Source organism: Gymnoscopelus microlampas, assembly GCF_963454915.1.
Source record: "Gymnoscopelus microlampas genome assembly, chromosome: 13".
Lineage (NCBI taxonomy): Eukaryota > Metazoa > Chordata > Actinopteri > Myctophiformes > Myctophidae > Gymnoscopelus > Gymnoscopelus microlampas.
Window position 1 is genome coordinate 52,018,780 of NC_139950.1, and position 20,502 is coordinate 52,039,281.

Genomic DNA, 20,502 nt, shown 5'->3' on the forward strand with positions numbered 1-20,502 from the left:
TACAACACAGGCTACTAGTGTCATGTTCAGGGGGTGTACGGTACAACACAGGCTACTAGTGTCATGTTCAGGGGGTGTACAGTACAACACAGGCTACTAGTGTCATGTTCAGGGGGTGTACAGTACAACTACATCATGTGACATACTCTTGTGGTGGACATGTTGGTCATGGACATACACAATGAGCAGACAACAATATTACCAGAAACACATAAAGAGCTAGCCCTGAATGACCATATAACAACAGGTCCAAATTATTACGGGTCCATTTGGTTCCATTTGTACACTCTCAGAGTTATGGGGGTCCTTACAAATAAAACATTTGAGAACCACTAGTAGGACTCCTAATGTGTCATATACGTATAGTGTCATAATAAATCAGAGTCATATATAGACTCATAATAAATCAGAGTCATACATATTCTGAAGAAAACCCAGAGACTTGACATTCAGTAATTGAGTCTTATGATCAAAATAAGAACATTATAATGGTGTGTAAATCAGTCGGCTCCCAAAGCTACTTACTTACACCCCTCCCCCCCCCACAAAGCAGGACATTTACCATGGAAACGGCAGGTTCTGCATCGTCACAGGGCCGGATGTGTAGTGTTCTGTCCTCTGATGCACTGAGACACCACCGTCTGCTATGACTCCATCCCACACTGCTCACCGCCTTACCATGGCCTACACACACACACACACACACACACACACACACACACACACACACACACACACACACACACACACACACACACACACACACACAGTGTGAGCACAGTATTCATGGTATTGTTCATACCCGTTATATCTGCTGCCCTCTTGTGGAGGCACACACCCAGACACAATGTGACACACACACACACACACACACACACAAACACACACACAGGCGTATATTTTTCCATATATTCGGCCGTACACCAACGTCAAAGTCACATTTATCAACGCATCCTACACAGCTGATCCGAGCTTACACTTGGTCCCAGCGTTGATAAATGTCACGGCTGAAACCGAGCGTCATTTAAATAACACGCCCTTAAATCTTCTCAAAACGCCCCGATTTTACGACATGAAGATTGAACCAGAATACGACCAAAGAAGACATCATGAAAAGCCAATAAGAAAGAGTTTCCCTCGCTTGCCTCGCCACACACGCACCCGCACCTCCCTCTCTCTCTCTCTCTCTCTCTCTCTCTCTCTCTCTCTCTCTCTCTCTCTCTCTCGCGCGCGCGCGCGCACGCACGCACGCACGCACGCACGCACGCACGCACGCACGCACGCACGCACGCACGCACGCACGCACGCACGCCCAGTTGTGTTTTTCATGTAATCCGTACCGTAGCGGTACAATCACGTAGGCTTGAAGCCTACATGAATGACATATTATGATACTTATCACATCGCCATGAATGGAATACGTTTGTATATTCATTTATTTAAGCCATACCGAGCAGTGCGCGTTCGAGTTACACTAAAATAAAGCCGTCATGTAGGCTATTCCCATTTCCCAGTCGGACCGTCGGACGGGCGAGTCCCGGTCCGCTCCGCATTAATGAGAGATAGCCTAGAGAGAACATTAATGAATGAAGGCTGGTGTGTGTTGGACCATGGGTTAAATGTCTGATCTCCCGGTGGCCATGAAAATATAACAGCAGCGGTCTAAACTCCCGAGTGCTCTCGCAGAAGCGCTGTATATTTTGAAAATAGCAGATCTACAAGCTCACGCGTCGCTGGCTTGTGAGCTTGTAGATCTGCTATTTTCAATACAGCCAGATCTACAATCTTATCTGAATGACTGTTAAAGCAGTTTGTTTAAATTACTTTATAAAATGTTATATTTTCACAGGGATTATTTATTTGTAGTGTAGATATACATTTATGAGTGGATTATGTGTCCAGATGCCTCTCAGACAGTCAGACAATGCTGCTCCGCAGGTCTAGGATGGAATAAACGGGTGCAGCCAACGTCAACAACTGGTCTCGACCAGACGTGAGATCTCAGCGTACCGTAGGATGAAGCCCACGTCAGGATATATTGATAAATGCCGAAAGGTGGTGATCTCGCCGTACGTCCATTATTTGGGCTGCACCGCGTTGATAAATGAGGGCCACTGTGACACACACACACACACACACACACACACACACAGTGTAACACACACACACCCAGACACAATGTGACACACACACACACACACACACACACCCAGACACAATGTGACACACACACACACACACACACACACACACACAATGTAACACACACACACCCAGACACAATGTGACACACACACACACACACACACCCAGACACAATGTGACACACACACACACACACACACACACACACACACACACACACACACACACACACACACACACACACACACACACACACACACACACACACACACACACACACACTAACACTTGTCACAGTTAGGCAGGATGAGAGGCAGCTTTGAAAATCAACACCGTTTGTTCTCCAACAGAGTGCTCCTCCAGGAGCACTCTGTTGGAGAACAAACGGTGTTGTAACTAAACTCTTATAGCTTCTGGGGATTCTACAAATGTCTTCTAAACTGCAACAGTTTTTTAAAGAATTATGTTGCTGTAATATGAGTGGTTCTCAAACTTTTTTCATGTCAAGGACCTCAAAAACTATATATATTTGTTAATATACAAAAGTATTTTGTTCCAGGGACCCCCCAGAAGCAAAGATTTTAGTTAAAAATGTATATATTCAAAGATTTGCACACATTTTCATGATTTCTTTTTCAAAAACAGATCTACAAGCTCATAGTGCGGCATTTCGTGCCACGCTATGAGCTTGTAGATCTGCTATTTCTGGCGAAGAGATTTACTGTTTAGAACAGTGGTTCTCAACCAGTGGTCCTTCAGGGGGTTCCAGGTGGTCCCCAGCTAAATGGAGAGTTGGTAACCAAATGGACCCTTATAGATCTTTAACTCTTGAGAGTGTAAAAGATACTCTCAAGAGTTAAATTATTGTTAAACATCTGCATTACTTAATTAAAGAACGACAACAAAATTGAAAATATGAAACGTTTTGGGTCTGAGAGTCTAAATGTCATCAAACGATGGAGAATGAATAATGGGCCTTGATATGAAAAGGGTTGAAAACCACTGGTTTAGAAGGAAGTACAGAGACAACTCAGGTCTGTTTTACCAAAGAATAGAGGGTTTGAGTGGTTAAAACTGGCACAATAATTATATGAATTGAAATGTTTGAAAAGGTTTCAAAGAAATGTGTGTGTGTGTGTGTGTGTGTGTGTGTGTGTGTGTGTGTGTGTGTGTGTGTGTGTGTGTGTGTGTGTGTGTGTGTGTGTGTGTGTGTGTGTGTGTCTTTTCATTTTCCTCTATTTTCCAACTGTCCCCCTGGGCCCCCAGATTGAAAACCAACTGGCTTAGGTCTGGCTTTTCCGATGCTGCTGTGTGTGTGTGTGTGTGTGTGTGTGTGTGTGTGTGTGTGTGTGTGTGTGTGTGTGTGCGCCCTTTTCATTTCATCTCTCATTTTCCTCGCCGCCAGTCTCTGACTTTCTGAGAAGACGGCATGTACCGAGCACCTCCTCCAAACTCACTGCTTGCTTTGGTATGCAACCAAAGAATGCCTTTCTGCTCAGAAAGAGAAAGCTCTTTATCTACAGGGTCTGACAGTGATAGCCCACTCAACGTCCTGGAGTCTTTCATCTCAGGTCAAGGATGTGTTATATAACATGTTACACGGCCCAAGCAGGAATAAAGATAGGCCTAAATCAGTGCTTCTCAACCGTTCTCTGGATCAGGGCCCACCCATATATCTGACCACGTAGGGCCCACCCATATATCTGACCACGTAGGGCCCACCCATAACCTGACCACGTAGGGCCCACCCATAATCTGACCACGTAGGGCCCACCCATATATCTGACCACGTAGGGCCCACCCATATATCTGACCACGTAGGGCCCACCCATAAACTGACCACGTAGGGCCCACCCATATATCTGACCACGTAGGGCCCACCCATAACCTGACCACGTAGGGCCCACCCATAATCTGACCACGTAGGGCCCACCCATATATCTGACCACGTAGGGCCCACCCATATATCTGACCACGTAGGGGCCACCCATAATCTGACCACGTAGGGGCCACCATATATCTGACCACATAGGGGCCACCATATATCTGACCACGTAGGGGTCACCATATATCTGACCACATAGGGGCCACCCATAACCTGACCACGTAGGGGTCACCATATATCTGACCACATAGGGGCCACCCATAATCTGACTACATAGGGGCCACCATATATCTGACCACATAGGGGCCACCATATATCTGACCACATAGGGGCCACCATATATCTGACCACATAGGGGTCACATGCACATTTTCAGAGCATGTTTATTTCAACGATGAATTAATAGACTGCGTTTCACCTTGGATCAATGGATATAACGTAGTATACTATAAAAATCATGAACATTTTAGCAAATCTTTATTATATTAAACTGCCCCCCCCACACTCTGTGTGGAGTTTGCATGTTCTCCCTGTGTCTCCTAGGGTAGTTAATACCCTCACAAAAACATGTAGTAATCCTGGTCTCTATACCGCCTCCCCCACGACAGCCGGGGCGCCTGATGGAGGGGAAGGGAACTGGTAGGAATAACGTGTTCCTTCCACGCGCTACGTCCTACGTCCAACCAGGGAAACTCTGTTGGCTCTCATGCATTGAAGGAGGCATGAGCTCGGCCCTGGGCTACCTAGGCTGTGGGGGGAGTGTATCGGCGAGGATCACTTAGAAAATTGGCACAGAGTGAAAAATGGGTTACAACATCGTGGGATTAAAAAAAATAGTTTAAAAAAACTCTTACGGAAACTGCGGCGCCAGTTCATCAGCTACACCAAGACGCACCCCACAGAGAATGTTACACCAAGACGCACCCCACAGAGAATGTTACACCAAGACGCACCCCACAGAGAATGTTACACCAAGACGCACCCCACAGAGAATGTTACACCAAGACGCACCCCACAGAGAATGTCAGACACATTGCAAACATGTTTGTGCAATATTTAAATTGCAATATTTAAATTGCAATATTTTACCCATCAAAACCAGGAAAGCATCTGTGTCATTTTAGATTTTTTGTGTTGGCTATTCAAAAATAGCAGATCTACAAGCTCAGCGAGCTTGAGTTCCAGTATGAAATCGAAGTTTTAAAAAGTTTAATATTTAAAAAAAGATCAAAGATTTGTAAAATATTTGGGGAGCTACTTCCTTGTCCTACTGGCAGCGTGCACAAGAATCTTAGCGCTGGTCCAGTGGTTTGCAGGATTAGCCCCAGACACACAGACACACAGACAGACCCTCTTCTACGCTCCCACAGGAACCATAGCGTAAAAAACGGGGCAAAGACATCCTAATTATTAATGTGAAATGTTGTTGTTCATTGATGCAGACTAAATGAATATTTGCCCAAAAGTCAGAACAAATAGTAATCTAATATCGATGGTTTAGGAGGGCACAGAAGCAACCAAAAGTCATGCACCTACCTGTGTAGACAGCTGGTTTGCCGGTAAGGGAAGACTTGTATAATAATACTGAACTGTCTCCAAGTCCACAGAGGATGTGTTTCCCATTGCCTGGGAACGACAAGAAAAGAGAGACAAGAGTTTCATTATAATTTGATTCAAAAGCTTACGCGCATTAACCTCTTAAACACTATTTTATACATCATACGATGGTGTTTTGTGGTGAAAATAGACAATCTACTGTAGATTGGCTATTTTCCCTCCTTTTTGAACATTTTAGAACATTTTTTTAATTTTTTAAAACATTTTTGAAATGTTTTAAAACAAAATGAAAAGTTAAGAAATGTTTTGATTTATTACAAAAACAAAAAAGAAATCATATAATGACATAATGACAATATATATATATATATATATATCATATAATGACATGCCCAAAATAGGGACGCAAGGTGGAAAGTTATTATTGTGAAGTTAGAGCTACAGTTTTATGGTTTCACCCTGGAATACACATTATTTATTTCATTTATTATAGTATTGGTGGCTGCTGGACACCCACCTGAGTATTGAAAGCAACACACTGGTTTCTTGGCGATGCTTAGTTTAGTGTGTGGAACACTGGGTGCAGCGCCGTTAGCTGGATAATCTCTGAGCTTCCATCCTCTGACAAAGAGAAACAAACAGACAGAGTTGTAATGTCAACTATGACAAATTATTGTTTTTGCATGTTTTTGCAAAGACTGATGGTAAGATGGAATACTCACACTTTCTTGTTGGTCTTTGTAGTGCCTGAAGTCTTCTGAATATTCGTCTTAGGCGTAAACATATTTCTTCTGAAAAGCAGCAAAGTTTTAAATGTGCACTGAGATTAAACTACTGCAATAACATTATATACCTGACACTTATTGTTCCTGTCGTGAATTTAACTAAATCGAGCAGTACTTAAGGAGGCTTAAGCAAACAAACTTTTAACAAATGTATGAATAAAGTATTTGCATCAAAGTCATGAGTTAGGAGAATAAATGTGTGAGTCTCTGTGTGAGACTCAAACATGAATCAGAAAATGTGTTTTCCACTGAAAGCCAGCATGAATAATGATGTAACATGCACCCCTCCAACAATACATAACAGCATGAATAACTAGAAAAAGTGCTCCTCGGAGCACAAGTCGCCGCCAGGTCAGGTAGGTTATTATGGCCTCCTGGTGGCACTATAATAGGCCAATGTGAAAAGGGTGCCATTTCTTCTTAGGCCTTTCACAGCAATCGGACACCGCATTCATGATTTCGTTCCAAAAATGTGGTTTGCTAGATTAGACCTGCTGGTGGCGCTATAACAGGCCAATGTCAGAAGGGGGGCATTTCTTCCTTGGCCTAGTGGGAATGTTCGCACAAAATGTCACAGAAATCGCAAACTGCGTTCATGATTTGAGGAATTTTGTTCAAAACTGACCTATCCTGCAAACTTTGGAAGCCAATCTTAGCCAATCAGGATGGAATATGGAAAATCGGACAGATCCGTGTTGATCACATGACTATAGAGATACTGTGTACCGATGAGTGATTTCCAAAAATGTGTTTTGCAAAAGTCGGCCTCATGGTGGCGCTATGACAGGCTGATCTGAAAAATGTGGGGCAGAGGTTCTGCTGTGGCATCCAGGGAGCGTGTGTGCGCAGTTTCACAGCGACCGGGCCAACGGTGGCGGAGATTAGCTGCTCGCAGACAGAAGGACGGACGGACGGACGGACACACGGACGGACAGGGGGCAATGGCGGAGACATTGTCGCCTGGCGGAGACAATGATGTAACATGCACCCCTCCAACAATACATAACAACATGAATAATGATGTAACATGCACCCCTCCAACAATACATAACAACATGAATAATGATGTAACGTGCACCCCTCCAACAATACATAACAACATGAATAATGATGTAACGTGCACCCTCCAACAATACATAACAACATGAATAATGATGTAACGTGCACCCTCCAACAATACATAACAACATGAATAATGATGTAACGTGCACCCTCCAACAATACATAACAACATGAATAATGATGTAACGTGCACCCTCCAACAATACATAACAACATGAATAATGATGTAACGTGCACCCTCCAACAATACATAACAACATGAATAATGATGTAACGTGCACCCTCCAACAATACATAACAACATGAATAATGATGTAACGTGCACCCTCCAACAATACATAACAACATGAATAATGATGTAACGTGCACCCCTCCAACAATACATAACAACATGAATAATGATGTAACGTGCACCCTCCAACAATACATAACAACATGAATAATGATGTAACGTGCACCCCTCCAACAATACATAACAACATGAATAATGATGTAACGTGCACCCTCCAACAATACATAACAACATGAATAATGATGTAACGTGCACCCTCCAACAATACATAACAACATGAATAATGATGTAACGTGCACCCTCCAACAATACATAACAACATGAATAATGATGTAACGTGCACCCTCCAACAATACATAACAACATGAATAATGATGTAACGTGCACCCTCCAACAATACATAACAACATGAATAATGATGTAACGTGCACCCTCCAACAATACATAACAACATGAATAATGATGTAACGTGCACCCCTCCAACAATACATAACAACATGAATAATGATGTAACGTGCACCCTCCAACAATACATAACAACATGAATAATGATGTAACGTGCACCCCTCCAACAATACATAACAACATGAATAATGATGTAACGTGCACCCTCCAACAATACATAACAACATGAATAATGATGTAACGTGCACCCTCCAACAATACATAACAACATGAATAATGATGTAACGTGCACCCTCCAACAATACATAACAACATGAATAATGATGTAACGTGCACCCTCCAACAATACATAACAACATGAATAATGATGTAACGTGCACCCCTCCAACAAATGAAAATATGAAATAGTCTAAATCAAAAGTCAATCCTTTGTAGAAGGCCGTACCGAGGAGAGCTGGTGTATCCTGATGACCTCACGTTGGAATGGAAGACCAGGGGCTGCTCCCTCACACCTCCACCGTCTAAACATAAAGAAAGATAATGACACACATTATGAAGTGTACAGCTACAGCAAGAAGAGGATATTCAAGCTAAAAGTAAAATTACATGTTATTCCAACTGTATAACGATCAGAGAGGCTCTATTGAACAGATACCGGCGGCCATTTTGCTCTTACTTCATACTCGGAGGGCGGGGTTTACCACTCCCCTGGGTATGAAGTAAGAGCAACATGGCTGCCTTCTGACTATGCTCAGTAGCAGAGGTGTAAAGTAACTAAGCACATTTACTCAAGCACTGTACTCAAGTACAATTTTGAGGTATTTTTACTTTACTGGAGTATTTACAGTTGTCAGTACTTTTACTTCTACTCCACTACATCTCAGAGGCAAATATTGTACTTTTACTCCACTATACAATTATTTGAAAACTTGAGTTACTTTTTAGATTTTGATTATTATTACAAAACATACATTACACACTTCAGGCCAATATATATACATTTCGGCCATTTGAAAATAGCAGATCTACAAGCGACACATTGTGAGCTTGTAGATCTGCTATTTTCAAAAGATTTGTATACATTAGAAAACGTGTGAACTGGGACATTGTGCATAATGAATACTTTCTACTTTTGGTACTTCAAGTACCAATACTTTTGGTCCAAACTGGTCCAAACCGTTGTTGGCTAGCCACACAGTATAATCCTCAGTGTTCGCTATACGGGTCCATTTGGTTCCATTTTGCACACAGTGTCAAATCCTCAGTGTTTGACTCTAACAGAGCAGCTCATGCAGCCCAGGAGACAAGTTAAGTGCATAAACCATAAACTCGGTGGGACGGAGCAGACCCCCCCCCCCCCCCCCCCCGTGTCAGTGCCTTCGCTATAACCAGTGAGCTCAGTTTTTCCACCACCATTAAAATGCGTGTGGCTTTCCAACAGCAATCCTCCTGCTGAATACAGGCAGCGTCAGAGAGAGTCACATCATCCCTGCCTGGTAACTCAGCTATAATAGAACAGAACTGAACCATTTCATCACATTAACACCAACTCAGCATCTGCCTGCGGCGTAAATCAATGACAAGTCACACAGTTTACTAAATTAAATAATGTGCAGTTCGCCTCTGCAGATAATGTCTCTATAAGTTGATTATCCTGCTTATACCACGGCCACGGCACTTACCATTACCAACCATACAAAGGGCTGTGGCTTTTTAAACAAAACTGTGTTAACCTCGCAGTAAATGCATGGCCTAATGCTCACAGAGCAGTGAGACCTTGTAGGTTAGGGTTAAGGTCTTGTAGGTTAGGGTTAGGGTCAGTAAATGCATGGCCTAATGCTCACAGAGCAGTGAGATCTTGTAGGTTAGGGTTAAGGTCTTGTAGGTTAGGGTTAAGGTCTTGTAGGTTAGGGTTAGGGTCAGTAAATGCATGGCCTAATGTTCACAGAGCAGTGAGACCTTGTAGGTTAGGGTTAAGGTCTTGTAGGTTAGGGTTAGGGTCAGTAAATGCATGGCCTAATGCTCACAGAGCAGTGAGATCTTGTAGGTTAGGGTTAAGGTCTTGTAGGTTAGGGTTAGGGTCAGTAAATGCATGGCCTAATGTTCACAGAGCAGTGAGGTCTTGTAGGTTAGGGTTAGGGTCTTGTAGGTTAGGGTTAAGGTCTTGTAGGTTAGGGTTAGGGTCAGTAAATGCATGGCCTAATGCTCACAGAGCAGTGAGACCTTGTAGGTTAGGGTTAGGGTCAGTAAATGCATGGCCTAATGCTCACAGAGCAGTGAGGTCTTGTAGGTTAGGGTTAGGGTCTTGTAGGTTAGGGTTAGGGTCAGTAAATGCATGGCCTAATGCTCACAGAGCAGTGAGACCTTGTAGGTTAGGGTTAGGGTCAGTAAATGCATGGCCTAATGTTCACAGAGCAGTGAGACCTTGTAGGTTAGGGTTAAGGTCTTGTAGGTTAGGGTTAGGGTCTTGTAGGTTAGGGTTAGGGTCAGTAAATGCATGGCCTAATGTTCACAGAGCAGTGAGGTCTTGTAGGTTAGGGTTAAGGTCTTGTAGGTTAGGGTTAGGGTCTTGTAGGTTAGGGTTAGGGTCAGTAAATGCATGGCCTAATGTTCACAGAGCAGTGAGACCTTGTAGGTTAGGGTTAGGGTCAGTAAATGCATGGCCTAATGTTCACAGAGCAGTGAGATCTTGTAGGTTAGGGTTAGGGTCAGTAAATGCATGGCCTAATGTTCACAGAGCAGTGAGACCTTGTAGGTTAGGGTTAGGGTCAGTAAATGCATGGCCTAATGTTCACAGAGCAGTGAGACCTTGTAGGTTAGGGTTAGGGTCAGTAAATGCATGGCCTAATGTTCACAGAGCAGTGAGATCTTGTAGGTTAGGGTTAGGGTCAGTAAATGCATGGCCTAATGTTCACAGAGCAGTGAGATCTTGTAGGTTAGGGTTAAGGTCTTGTAGGTTAGGGTTAGGGTCAGTAAATGCATGGCCTAATGCTCACAGAGCAGTGAGATCTTGTAGGTTAGGGTTAGGGTCTTGTAGGTTAGGGTTAAGGTCTTGTAGGTTAGGGTTAGGGTCAGTAAATGCATGGCCTAATGCTCACAGAGCAGTGAGGTCTTGTAGGTTAGGGTTATGGTCTTGTAGGTTAGGGTTAGGGTCAGTAAATGCATGGCCTAATGCTCACAGAGCAGTGAGGTCTTGTAGGTTAGGGTTATGGTCTTGTAGGTTAGGGTTAGGGTCAGTAAATGCATGGCCTAATGCTCACAGAGCAGTGAGGTCTTGTAGGTTGTGACACCATGCACACATTGGAGTATAAATCAGGCCTTACTACTCCCAACAAGTGGGAGGAGCCGTACTAACATAGAAATGAGTCAGTCGGCTGACATTAGTCACGTCTTTTATACAAAATATACACAAAGTATGTACAGTAACACTGTGGCGGTGGCTCAGGAGGTAGAGCAGCCGCTTTGGTCCCCAGCTCCCTCTGAGTTTGTGTCCTTGAGCAAGACACTGAACCCCTTAACTGTCCTTGAGCAAGACACTGAACCCCTTAACTGTCCTTGAGCAAGACACTGAACCCCTTAACTGTCCTTGAGCAAGACACTGAACCCCTTAACTGTCCTTGAGCAAGACACTGAACCCCTTAACTGTCCTTGAGCAAGACACTGAACCCCTTAACTGTCCTTGAGCAAGACACTGAACCCCTTAACTGTCCTTGAGCAAGACACTTAACCCCTTAACTGTCCTTGAGCAAGACACTTAACCCCTTAACTGCTTAATGAGCAGGTTGTACCTGACAAAGACAATTAGGCTGAAACATTGAACGTTTAAATTCAACTTGGGAGCATAAAAAACAATCTGTGGATATCTCATCTTTTCTCATTTAGTCGACTATTATTTGTTTTATCCTACACCCTAACCCTTGTTTTGGATGTGCTTGCATCCCTTGCTTGGACTAACTGTGATGTATTATGCTGACACTGACGCCAGAGGCTGCGGGTCAGATGACACCGTGCTGGTATCTCAGCTACATCATGTTAGCATTGTTCTGTCCAGGGAACCAGCTACATCATGTTAGCATTGTTCTGTCCAGGGAACCAGCTACATCATGTTAGCATTGTTCTGTCCAGGGAACCAGCTACATCACGTTATCATTGTTCTGTCCAGGGAACCAGCTACATCATGTTATCATTGTTCTGTCCAGGGAACCAGCTACATCATGTTAGCATTGTTCTGTCCAGGGAACCAGCTACATCATGTTAGCATTGTTCTGTCCAGGGAACCAGCTACATCACGTCTCTATTTGACTGAATGAAGGGTAAACCAGAACCTTTCATAACCATGAAACTTCACAGAGCCCATGAAGTTCTGTTCCGTTTACATTTACATTATTACTAGAACCCCCTGAAGGTGCTGTCACTCAAGACCACGGTGGGGGCTTGGGATAGAGTGCGTGTGATTCAGACGTCTGTGGGTGGGTTGACAGGTTTGGCGCACCTTAGCCTGGGATCAATACCATTTTTGGGTTTCTGATCCAGTCACAGCGGAAATAACTTTACGTCATCAGGTGGCCGGAACCAATGACCGGAATCACCGGCGCTGTGCACCTCCAAAATGATTCCCCTAATTTAAAATGTGTTTAGTTTGGTATAATGGTTTAGTTTATTTTAGTATAATAATGGTTTGGTGTGTCCATCTTTTTTCTCTCCCTCCGAAGTTGTGAGGGACCAATCAGGGCCCAGTATGCAACTATGGGGCGGGTTTATGCCCCTCGGAAATGCAGGTTCCACACAGAGATTCCAGACTAATATCTACTCAGGGATATTAGTCTGGCCATGCCAGGATAATAACTAACTGTATAGCAAATGGAAAACAAATCCAGAAGCTGCATGAAATACTTCTTGAAATCAAAAAAGAGCCAACAAATGTACAGTAAAGAGAGGCTGGTTACAGGGAATACATGGATTGTTAGCATAACATGGTGTGTAGCCAGTAGGCTTTTTTAATGAGCAACACTGACCATGCTAACAATGCTGAAACAATACAGCGTTCAGCCCTGGTTCACACTATACTGTATATCTGTGAGACATCTGGCTCAAAAAGTAACAATTCATCATCACCCTCTCTAAAAGCCAACGCGTTGGCTTACTACATCATTATAGCACATGAGGCTATGTATCTTACTACATCATTATAGCACATGAGGCTATGTATCTTACTACATCATTATAGCACATGAGGCTATGTGTCTTACTACATCATTATAGCACATGAGGCTATGTGTCTTACTACATCATTATAGCACATGAGGCTATGTGTCTTACTACATCATTATAGCACATGAGGCTATGTATCTTACTACATCATTATAGCACATGAGGCTATGTATCTTACTACATCATTATAGCACATGAGGCTATGTATCTTACTACATCATTATAGCACATGAGGCTATGTATCTTACTACATCATTATAGCACATGAGGCTATGTATCTTACTACATCATTATAGCACATGAGGCTATGTGTCTTACTACATCATTATAGCACATGAGGCTATGTGTCTTACTACATCATTATAGCACATGAGGCTATGTATCTTACTACATCATTATAGCACATGAGGCTATGTATCTTACTACATCATTATAGCACATGAGGCTATGTATCTTACTACATCATTATAGCACATGAGGCTATGTGTCTTACTACATCATTATAGCACATGAGGCTATGTGTCTTACTACATCATTATAGCACATGAGGCTATGTGTCTTACTACATCATTATAGCACATGAGGCTATGTATCTTACTACATCATTATAGCACATGAGGCTATGTGTCTTACTACATCATTATAGCACATGAGGCTATGTGTCTTACTACATCATTATAGCACATGAGGCTATGTATCTTACTACATCATTATAGCACATGAGGCTATGTATCTTACTACATCATTATAGCACATGAGGCTATGTATCTTACTACATCATTATAGCACATGAGGCTATGTATCTTACTACATCATTATAGCACATGAGGCTATGTATCTTACTACATCATTATAGCACATGAGGCTATGTGTCTTACTACATCATTATAGCACATGAGGCTATGTGTCTTACTACATCATTATAGCACATGAGGCTATGTATCTTACTACATCATTATAGCACATGAGGCTATGTATCTTACTACATCATTATAGCACATGAGGCTATGTGTCTTACTACATCATTATAGCACATGAGGCTATGTATCTTACTACATCATTATAGCACATGAGGCTATGTGGTCAGTGGCGTGCACAGACATTTTGAGGGGCAGGTGTTCAAGTAAATTATACTTTTTTTTGTTTACTTGGTCTGCTCTTTTTTCCCTCTACACCTATACCTCTTTGCCAAAAATATCAGATCTACAAGCCCACAACGCCTCGCAGCGCGAGGCGTTGTGGGCTTGTAGATCTGCTATTTTTGGCTAAAGTTCTCCTCAGAAAAGGGATGCTAGGTTTCGAGTGGTTATGGTAAAAAGAAAAATCATATCACATAAAGATTTGGCGGACCCCCTGTAGTAACTCTGAGGACCCCCTAGGGGTCCCGGACCCCCTGTTGAAGACCCCTGCTGTAAACTGGAAAAAGTGCTGTACACTTTTTCAAAAGGGCACTTCTGGTCAAGAGGGCAAAGGGCAGGTGCTCTAGCACCACCTAGAGTCTATCTGTGCACGTCCCTGTATGTGGTGACAGCACAAATCAATCCTACAGCTACAGTTTGTTTCATTTAAAAAGCGTTACATCAAGTTGCAGCTGTCAATCAGTGCTGGGACTTGGATTCCAGCTCAATGGAGGAAAACCTTCCATTCCTCTGAATGTACCGTATGCACTTTCTGCAGATACCCAGGGGAGGGGAGGGGGAGGGTGGGAGGGGGGTGTAGGAGTCAATGGATGTTTGTGGTTTGGGTCTGACAGTGCATGCACACAGCAGCAGCTCCAGTCTCACCGGGAGATCCCCAACAAGTCTGGCACCAGCATCTCCTTTCACTCCAGCTGCTCTTTAACGCTCTGTAATGGTAGCATGTAAACCACAGCATAGCTACCGTCTCCAGCAGAACGCCTCAGAGCTGCCAGAAGATAATGATATACAAGTGTACCAGAAATGGCCTTACGCAAGGATCTATTGGTGCCCTTTGCAAATTAAAAAAATATAAATTATATATATATATATTATATGTGTATGTATCTATGTGTGTATGTGTGTATGTGTGTGTGTATGTATGTATGTATGTATGTATGTGTGTGTGTGTGTATGTATGTATATCTATCTCTCTATAGATATATCTATATCTATATCTATATATATATCTTAGCACCTGACGAAGCTCACAACGAAAATAAATCACTTGATGCAGTAGTAATTTGTCCATCTCTGTTCCCTGGAGTGTGCAACCCCTTCCTTGTGGAAGGTCTGTCCCTTTTTTACAGTATGCACGCACGCACGCACGCACGCACGCACGCACGCACGCACATATATCTGCAACTAATACATTAACAGTGTACATTATTAACTATAGTATGCGGAAAATAGTGTGAATTAGTGCAGCAGGCACGTTCCCATGTCTATATTTAGAGAGTGTTAAAGTTCTCAGAGGCACTTTACCCAGACTGACGTCAGGTGATGACGTCAGTCTTGACCATTGTTACCTCTCTGCCAGGCCCCAAGGCCAGTCTGTCTGTCTGTCTGTCTGTCTGTCTGCCAGGCCCCAAGGCCAGGTCTGTCTGTCTGTCTGTCTGTCTGCCAGGCCCCAATGCCAGGTCTGTCTGTCAGTCTGTCTGTCTGTCTGCCAGGCCCCAAGGCCAGTCTGTCTGTCTGCAAACCACTGACCACACCAAAATATGGAACTCCATATTTGGAGGTCAAAATGATTTCATATTGAGGACGTCAGAGGTATGTGTTCTCCCCTGAGTCTCATATCTATATCTGACCCTCATATCACTACACCTTACTGGTGTAGTGAGTGAGGGTTTCAATTAAGAAATGGACCGAGTACAGATTTGTATTTTTGCCTACATGAGGCTTTGTCTGTCCCTCTTTTGTCCCTCTTTTCTCCATATATGGCATAAATGGGAAGACAGATACACAGACAGATACACACGTCATGCGAAGTCCGGCCATTCAGATTTCAACCACTAGGGGTCTGGCAGTACCAGGTCTCCTGGTTCTAGTTTTCCACAAGGTTACAGTATGAGGTCACAGGGACCTGTGATGGCTAGTCTCTGTGTCAGCATATATTTTCCTGTAATACTATGAATGGTCATTGCTATTTGTATTTGTGCAGCTATATATGTGCCTCTCTTATAATTAGTACATACCTTATATGACTATTTAGGATAGTATCTTTGGTACAATGTGGGGTATAAAGACTGTGTAAGATGGGTGTTGAGGAGGGTTGTGCCCCGAATGGGCTGTTGGTCAGGCCAGGAGGCCTGGCTCTACCGATCTGTGTATGCTGTCTGCTCTGCTGAGATCTTCCAAATAAATGACCTTAAAACTTCACCCGAATGGAATATTATTATTAATAATATTGCTATTACAGACCTTGACCTTTGACCACCTACTGTACATTTAATCAGTTCATCCCTAAGTTCAAGAGGTTCCTGATATACAGTACTGTATGGCGTTCACGAGGCTGGAATGGATTGGAAAGTCTCCAGCTGAGGCATAATAAAGAAAAAAATATTTAGTACAAATTTAGTAAAGATATTCAAAAACAGCTGCGTTGCAACGCGTTGTGAGCTTGTAGATCTGTTACTTTCTGAAAATGTTTGCCTATAAATGACATGGCCAAAATAAGAATGCCAGGTTTAGAGAGGTTCAAAAAACGTGGATACATCGGCTGCATATTTGATCAAAGTCAAATAACGGGCTCTACTTTGAACAGTGGTGGTGTACTGACAGTTTTTACTTAAAGGGGAAATCCACCCATTTTCAATATTTAACTATGTCATTAATATAGCATAAAGGAGTTGTGTGGAAATAAGAAAAAAGTTCCCCCCTTTCTGTGTTGCCTTGAACTGGAGGATTGATTGTGGGTTTAACATTGCAAATTACAACGTGATGACTCATCATGTTGTCATTTGCAATGTTAAACCCACAATCAATCCTCCAGTTCAAGGCAACACAGAAAGGGGGGAACTTTTTTCTTATTTCCACACAACTCCTTTATGCTATATTAATGACATAGTTAAATATTGAAAATGGGTGGATTTCCCCTTTAAGTAAAAGTATCAATACTGCAATGTAGAAATACTCTGTTACAAGTACATGTCCGGAATTAAAAATGTACTTGAGTAAAAGTACAAACGTATTGGCATCAAAATGTACATATAGTACCAGAAGTAGAAAGTATTTGTTGTGCAGAAAGTCCCATTTCAAACGTTTTGAAATGTATAAAATGTATAAAAATGAAAATAGCAGATCTACAAGCTCACAACTCGTCGCAAAGCGACATGTTGTGAGCTTGTAGAAGTTTATAGGTCTGACTCTGAAGTGATTTCGTAATAATAATAATAATCAAAATCTACAAAGTAACTAAAGTTTTCAAATAATTGTAGTGGAGTAAAAGTACAATATTTGCCTCTGAGATGTAGTGGCGTAGAAGTAAAAGTACTGAAATTTGGAAATACTTCAGTAAAGTCAAAATACCTCTAAATGTTACTTAAAGGTAGGGTAAGTGATTTTATTTGGTTAAAATAAGTGTTAAATAGCTCTATATTGTGATAGTACTCATTGCTAGAGTGTTTGTTCAGTAAAATGAGTCTCCTTGTCTCTCCAGCTCTTTATAAAACAGAAAATGCATTTTCGTTTCAGTTTCAGTTCCAATTTTATCCAATCAGGATAGAGAACTCAATCAGGATACAGATTAAACAAGTGAAATTGGAAGTAATGACACTAAGAAATGAGCAGACAAAATTGGAACTGGAACACCATAAAAATGAAGCTTAAAATGGGTACTTTGTCCTGATTGGCTGAGATTTTGACACCTACCGGTTAATGTATTTTCTGTTTATTAAAGAGCTGAAGAGACATGGAGACTCCTGTTACTGAACAAACACTCTATAGCAATGATTACTATCAGAATATAGTGCTTTAACCTTTTAACAAAATACTTTTTGTTTTAACCCAAAAATATCACTTACCCTACCTTTAAGTACAGCACTTGAGTAAATGTACTTAATTACTTCACACAACTGAGTTTGAATGACAAAAGAAAGGCTGCAGACCTTTCTTCTTGGTCGGCTCCTTCTGTTTGAAGGCAGCATGAAGAGGAGATTCCAGCAGAGGGGGGGCGCTGTAAATGAGACAGAGAGTTATGGATTATTATTATTAGTCCCTCTCATTCTCTGCACGGCGATATGAAACCATGTTTATAATAAGATCATTTAACCCATTCAAACCGGGAACGCATCTGTGTGACCACTTAAACCATTATTTTATACTTTGGCTATTCAAAAATAGCAGATCTACAAGCTCGCCGTGCTATGAGCTTGTAGATCTTCACGTGGGATTTGAGATTTGGTGCAAATCTTTGTAACTGGTTGCATGTTGAGGCCGTGCTCATACGGACAAACACAAGCGGTCACTTGTTTGAGCGGCTTTGACACCAATAGTGTTATTTCTGCAGCTTCTATCTCTAGCTTTAGCCGTTGTTTCAACTCACTGGACAGATTGATGCTGGGGTTATACATTATTTCAGAAGGTTACCTTGGGACCACTGTGAGGTCTTCACCTCCTGTCCAGGTCATCCTGAGGAGGTCACACAGGCCGTCTACAGGGTCTGGCATTGGGACCTCTAGCAGGACCACACAGGGAGCGAACATGGAGCTCACTAAGCACACTGTCTGTGGAACAGGGCCGAGAGGGAGGAGGCACATTTAAATGGTGCATTTATATAGCGCTTTTATCCAACACACACACACACACACACACACACACACACGGTGGAGGAAACCATGCAAGGCACCAACATTTAAGGGGTTTAAAATATATAAAAATGAACCATTTAATCCATTAAATCCGGGAAAGCATATTTGTTTTAGCTATAACAATTATTTTATAATTTGATCTATTCATAAATATCTGGTAGCGTCAGTGAGTGCTGAGGTACAGGCTTGTAGATGAAATGTGAAAATGTGAGCAAATCTTTGAATGTGCATGTTTTTTAAAGCCAACATTTGTAACTCAAATCTTTGGAGATTCTTCTAATGTCTTCTAAATCCTAACAGTTAAAAACAAAACAAAAACATACATTGCTATAATATCAGTGGTTCTCAAACCTTTTTCATGTCAAGGACCACCCAACATGATATGCATATTTCGGACTCCCCCCCCCCCATCTCAAAATATTTTGTTCCAGCCCCCCCCCCCCAGAAGAAAGATTTGAGTTAAAAATGAGCTTTAAAAATATATATATATTCAAAGATTTGCAAAAATGTAAAATTAAAATTTAACAATTTAAAAATAAATAGAAGATCTACAAGCTCATAGCGCTGCACTCGGTGCCGCGCTATGAGCTTGTGGATCTGCTATTTTTGTATTGTGCATCGTATGACGATGTCACAATAAACAGAGAGTATATGAATCGATTAAAAGTCAAAAGAAGAACAAAGGCATTGTAGTGTTTAAACAAAAAGAAGAAAGAAACCAATTAAGCTCAGGTTGAAAATGAATGTACAGACATAAATAATAATAATAATAATAATGAATAATAAATAATGAATGTACAGACATAAATAAATAAATAAATAAATGAATGTACAGACATAAATAAATAAATAAATAAATGAATGTACAGACATAAATAAATAAATAAATGAATGTACAGACATAAATAAATAAATAAATAAATGAATGTACAGACATAAATAAATAAATAAATAAATGAATGTACAGACATAAATAAATAAATGAATGTACAGACATAAATAAATAAATGAATGTACAGACATAAGTAATGAATAATAATAATAATAATGTATAATAAATAATGAATGTACAGACATAAATAATGAATAATAAATAATAATAATAATGAATAATAAATAATGAATGTACAGACATAAATAAATAAATAAATAAATGAATGTACAGACATAAATAAATAAATAAATTAATGTACAGACATAAATAAATAAATAAATGAATGTACAGACATAAATAATAAATAATAATGAATAATAAATAATGAATGTACAGACATAAATAAATAAATAAATAAATGAATGAATGTACAGACATTAGACATAAATAAAGAGAGGAGGGCAGTAGGGGTGAAGGTTTACGTTGCTCCGTTAAGTAACATAATTGCATCTTTGCTGG

General features: G+C 41.4%; 1 protein-coding gene across 1 annotated transcript in view; it reads right to left on the minus strand.

Moving 5' to 3' along the window:
• The window catches only part of wdr27 (WD repeat domain 27), a gene marked incomplete at its 3' end in the record, with an annotated part of 142,506 nt that overhangs the window by 76,760 nt on the left and 45,244 nt on the right, over nt 1-20,502 (minus strand). The window contains exons 12-17 of the mRNA XM_084076195.1: nt 18,889-19,025; nt 18,408-18,475; nt 8,577-8,643; nt 6,105-6,208; nt 5,567-5,656; nt 563-684 (exon numbers count right to left, since the gene is read on the minus strand). Of these exons, the coding sequence (XP_083932321.1) occupies nt 563-684; nt 5,567-5,656; nt 6,105-6,208; nt 8,577-8,643; nt 18,408-18,475; nt 18,889-19,025 (588 nt within the window). The remainder of the gene's footprint in view (nt 1-562; nt 685-5,566; nt 5,657-6,104; nt 6,209-8,576; nt 8,644-18,407; nt 18,476-18,888; nt 19,026-20,502) is intronic.